Source organism: Pteropus alecto, unplaced genomic scaffold (genome assembly GCF_000325575.1).
Source record: "Pteropus alecto unplaced genomic scaffold, ASM32557v1 scaffold78, whole genome shotgun sequence".
NCBI lineage: Eukaryota > Metazoa > Chordata > Mammalia > Chiroptera > Pteropodidae > Pteropus > Pteropus alecto.
The window spans coordinates 14875585-14880967 of NW_006443124.1; the positions used below are offsets into that span (position 1 = coordinate 14875585).

General features: G+C 53.8%; 1 protein-coding gene across 3 annotated transcripts in view; it reads right to left on the reverse strand.

Moving 5' to 3' along the window:
• Positions 1-5377, reverse strand: part of PHYKPL (5-phosphohydroxy-L-lysine phospho-lyase) — a 19765-nt gene extending 14388 nt beyond the window's left edge. For all 3 annotated transcript variants that reach the window (XM_025040628.1, XM_025040629.1, XM_025040627.1), the window contains exons 1-4: positions 5307-5377; positions 4303-4421; positions 3173-3332; positions 113-187 (exon numbers count right to left, since the gene is read on the reverse strand). In XM_025040628.1, the coding sequence (XP_024896396.1) occupies positions 113-187; positions 3173-3332; positions 4303-4421; positions 5307-5365 (413 nt within the window). In that variant the 5' untranslated portion in view covers positions 5366-5377. The remainder of the gene's footprint in view (positions 1-112; positions 188-3172; positions 3333-4302; positions 4422-5306) is intronic.
• Between the last annotated feature and the right edge of the window lie 6 nt (positions 5378-5383).

Sequence of the window (5383 nt, forward strand, 5' to 3'; positions counted from 1 at the left end):
TGAGAGGTGTCTGCAGCCATGCCCCTCATCCTTCCTGCCCAAGGCATCCAAAGTCAGAGCCTCACCGATCCTCAGGAAGCAGTAAGCCCAGGCTTCTGGGAACAGCACTTACTGGTCTAATACCACCACGTCCCAGTGTCCTGTGTACTGGCGGGCCAGCCTCAGGGCTAGGTCATTGGCTTCTGACCTACGACAGAAAAAGTGGGCACTTCACTTCTCAGACAGCTGTCCAAGGGCTTTCCCCCTGGAGACCTGCTTCCTACAGAGAAATCTGAGGAAAGGAGGAGCCCTGCCAGCAGCGAGAAGATTCTCAGGACACCATTTGCTAGTCATTTGGTAAAAATTTATCAAATGCCTTCCATGTACTAGGAGCTGGGGGTGAAAATAGTAAAACAGATAGGCCCTGACCCTTCTGGAACTTACATTCTAGTACATGCCATGCAAGCCAGAAAAACAAAGAAAGGAAGGGTAATCATTTTCATAAGTGCCCCAGGAAAACCAGATGGGGCCCTATTTTAGAAGAGGGGGTGTTATGGGATGAACTGTGTCCCGCAAAACTCATATCTTGAAGCCCTAATCCCCAGTCTCCCAGGTTGTGACTGTATTTGGAGACAGGGCCTTTAAGAGGTGATTAAGTTAAAATGAGGCCATCAGGATAGGCCTTCATCCAACCTGAGTAGCATCCTTATAAGAGAGGCAATTTGGACACAGGAAAGACCTCATGAAGACAGCAAAAAGGTGGCTGTCCGCAAACCAAGGAGAGAGGCCTCAAAGAAACCAAACCTGCTGACACCTTGATCTTGGATCTGGCCAAGAAGTATGAGAAAACAAATGTCTGTTGTTTAAACCTCCCCATCGGTGCTATTCTGTTATGGCAGCCTGAGCTTACTAAAACAGGAGGTCTGGGAAGGAATCTAAGAGGAGGCGACACTGGCGCCGAGTCCTCAGGGGGAAGTTTCCAGGCACAGGGAGCAGCATGCACAGAGGCCCTGTGAAGGAAAAGAGCTCGGGGTGCTCAGGGACTAAGAGAGGGCAAGGAGGGTGAGGGGCCGCAAGGGAGTGGAAGTGGGAAGGGGTGCAGGGCCACGCTCTTGGGGCCTTGGAAGGGGCTGCGGTTTCTTCTCAGTGCCATGCTAAGCTACTGAAGAGTTTTAATCAGAGAATGACTCAGCTACCATGTGAGGCGTCTCTGGCTATGTGAGTCTAATGGAGAAGGAAATTACAGTGGAAGTGAGGCGACCAAGAAGGAAGACACACAGGTAAGCCCAGGTGGTGGCCATGGAGATGAAGGGAGGTAGATGGAGTGAGGTGTCCTGGAGACAGTTGAGGCAGGATTGGGAGGAAGGTTTCTGCCTTGAGCAGAGATGCAGATGGGACTGCCATTTACAAGGTGAGACCGGGCAGGAGCGGTTGAGAGGGGGATGCCTTCCTGGGAACGTCTGGGGTAGGAGTGGCCAGGGCCACGGTCCTACACCAGGTGTTGGCAGAAGACAATCGACTCCTGACTGCTGTCTGGACATGTGAAGTTGGAGATGTTCAAGAAGCCAAGTGCATGGTTAGAACCAGAAGGCTGGAACACATGGGAGGAATCTGGGCTTGAGACACAAATTTGGGAGCCACGAGCACATGGCTGATACGTAATCCCATGGCAGTGGATGAGCTCAAGCAGGAAGAAGGCTCGGAGAGGACCAGCCCTGAGGAACAGAGGGGGAGGGATTGGCAAAGGAAACAGAGGAGGAGCTGCCAGAGGCTAGTGGAAAACCAGGGGTGCGTGGTGCCCCGGAGCATTTCCAGAGAGAATGGTAAGTGTCAGCGCTGCCAAGGCAGAGTGAGACAAGGGCAGCAAAGAGACCACTGGATTTGGCAACACAGAAGTCCCTGGAATCCACCGAGCAAATATGGTGGGATAAGCCAGCAAATGCCCCTCCCTCCACTGCCAAAGAGGCTCCCACTCCTGGGCATGGCTTCCACTCTCCCCGGAGAGGCTCCAGTCCTGGCTTCCGCCCCTATGAGGATGACCCTGGGCAAGCTAGTTCCTTTCTTTGAACTGCTGTTTCCTTATCTGTAAAATGAAGATGTAAATTCCACTTCCTAGAAATTATTGTGTGTGGGGGAGACTGATGAGTGAGCGTACTACATCAATGGCGAGGATAATGGCAATAATAATTACTATAATCTAAATGCCACAACCTGTCATTTGTTGGAATGTTCTCTCCCAGGATGCTGGGCTGGTTCTGTGTACATGTCATCACCTGCCATTTCTGTCTTCATTGCCACTCCTAGTGTGAGATGCCATCACCTGTCACTTGGCCACTGAAATGGCACCTAATGGTGTCCATTCTTGCTCTTCCCCAGCCCTGATGACATCATTTGCCTAATTAAAATCCTCTGATGACTTCCTGATGCTCTTAGGAAAGAAATGGATTCCTCATTTGGCTGATAAGACCCTAGATGGTGGGCCATGCCTTCTTCTCCACCGTCCACTCCTGCCCTCTCCCCTCCCTTACTGGCCGCCTTTTAGTTCCTCAGGTGTGCCCGGGAACCATGACCCTTCCTGCTGCAGGGCCTCTGCACAGGCTGTCCTGTGTGGTGACCAACCTTGACAGGAACACTTACGATGGAGTGGGCAGCACCCTTCTTTCCTCCTCATCTGCTTATCTCCTAGTTGGCTCTTAGTCCAGTATTACCTCTTCAGAGAAGCCTTTCCTGACCCTCTCTGAGCAGGCCAGGCCACCCCCCGCACTGCTTCTGTGCTTCACCATACCCTGTACTTCTCCTTCAGACAATGACCTCTCTTCAAAATTTTGTGTTTCCTTGAAGATTCGCTTGATGTTTTTGTTCCTTACTGAGCGAGCGGAGCAAAGGAATTTGGGCCGCAGCCCCCAGCACTATGCCTGTGCACTCCTAAGGCAGAAATAAAGGAACCTAACACCTTGTAAATCCCAACAAGGATCTTGGAAGGGAGGTAGTGGCATCCTGTCCTAAGAGACCAGGAAACTGGGTCGGACAGAGGAAGCACCAGGGTCTAGAGCCAGGAAGCTCAGACCCCACACAGAGAGGGTGACCTTTCCCCCAGTCCACACTCGGTGGGCTACACTAGGCTGCGCACACACGAGCACCTTCCTTCGCTGTCATCTCACTCTCTTGCTGGGGGTGGCTGCAATGCACTTACCCAGAATTCAGGAAATAAAAAACACAGAGCTTCTCCGGCAGGGTTTCGGACAGCCTCTGTGCGTAATCCACGATGTTGTCATGCAGGTACCGGCTGTTGGTGTTGAGCACCTGGTTCTGTTCATGTGCCGCTTGGACCACGAGAGGGTGGCAGTGCCCAACTGGAAGAGGGCCACCTCCATCACACAGCCGGCCCTGCTTGGCCGATCCCACTGGGTCTCCCCCAGTCCCAACCCGGCCAGAGAAGATGCAGTTATAGAGGGAGATATGGAGAGGAAAGAGGGGATTCTGAAGACAGTGTGGGGGTGGGAGACAGAGATGCCAGTTCTGGAACGTGAGCCCTAGAAAGGGTTCCCTGAGACTGCAGAAACCCTATCTAGAAACCCGTGTCTTTGGTGGGGGATGGCATGGGGTATGGAGGGGGTTGGGGTAGACCTCACCAGTCAGTGGGGGCTAGGGGTAATGACTGCCAACTGCCAGAGGTTATGCTAGCAGCAAACACATGTTGGCAGCTCCCCAGGTGCCAGGCATGCTCAAAGCAAATTACATGAATTAACTCACTGAATCCTCTGAAACACCTTGAGGTGGGTACCTGGTATGATTACATCTATTTTGCAGATGAGCAAACTAGGGCACAGAGCATTAAGCAACTTGCTCAAGATTACAAGTTAACAAGTGGAGAACAGGGAATGAACCCAGAGTAGAGTCCCTGCTTTTAGCTTCCACTTTACTAACCTCCAAGGTGCCGGCTGAGTCAGAGACTCGCTTTCCCTTCATCAGTCCTAGCAGTTCCAACTGGATAACCAAATTCCTACTTCAGTTTCCTTTCCCAGGACCTGAGACGGTCACTGGGACTGAAGCCCCGTCATGACTCCCAGTACCTGGCCAGGACCCTGCTGTGTTGCTGGTCATGGCTGGGCTGACTGCTGCTCTCTGTGCTTGCCATTACCTGGTCTGTGACTGCTGCCAGGTTTAACACAAATCCCACTTGGAAACTTCTAGGGCTACACCAGAAAGCCTGGGCCTCTTCTGCTCAGCTCGACCCAAGCGCTCCACTCCGCACCTCAGGCCTACCCTTGGACCAAGTTCACAGTCACAGCCTCCTTTCCTGGCCTGGGGGATGGTACTGACCGTGAGCCACATTGTTGATGCAATCGATGTATTCTGTGCCCTGTTCATCATACACGTATTGCCCTTGGCCCCGGACAATCTTAATAGGATCCTCGGGAAAAAAGAGTCTGCAGGAAGAGCTGTGGAGACAGGCAAGGGGTGGACAGCCATGTCTGAAGCCCTGAAGGGAGAAGTCCACCCTTCACAGGCCTCCCCACCCCTTCCAGTTTCTCAAAAGGATAAAAGCTTGAAGGGCACGGTGTTGCTTCTCTGCCTCTAGTTCCCCCACTCCATAGGGAACTGACTGGAAAGCAGAAGAGGGAGTAAGTTGCTAAACTAAATTTCTTAAGTCATTTGAAGGCTATGTGGTCTCATTCATTTCCGTATGTGCCCACGTCAGTCCCTTGAATCCCAGGAAAAGGTGGCTGCCCCAGACCCACAAAGCTACCTAAGGCAGTTTTTATTTGCTGGGATGGGTGTGAGGGAGGGCACCCCCATTAGGTGGCTGGCTCGCGGCCCTCAATGGTCCTTGCCAGCCAATTGACCCTGCTGCCCTGCTGGATGCCAACCCCATGCTCAAGCCCGAGGCTGCCTCGCGTCCTATGTCCCAATAAGAGCCCCTTACACAGGTCTAGGGTAGAAGTTCTCTAGGGCTGCTTATGAAACGACTCCCCACCCCCACCCTCCGTCTGAACTTTAGTCCCTTGCTGGGTCGCTCTCAGTCCAGGCCAGGTCCTGTTTAGGGCCGCCCCTGGGCGCGGTCCTCCCGGGTGCCAGGCAAAAGCTATCTCCGGGGAGAAAAGGCTGCCAAGAGCCCGGCAGTGACTGCAGGTGGGCTGGGCTTATGAGCGGCAGCGCGGGCTGCGGGGTGGGGGAAGCAGCTGCCCAGATCCGCTGCGCAGGACTGAGGCTCGAGACATAGACAGCTAGGGCCGGGCGAGGCCGGGCGGAACTGGGGTCAGCGAGCTCCGCGCCGTCCAAGCGTGCGTCGTGCGTGAGCGCCGCCCACACTGCCCTCTTGGTACCTGAGCAGCCGTCGCCTCCGAGCCAATGTCTCGGCCTTCCCGCGCGGATTCGCAGCCATGGCGCCTGGCAGCAATCC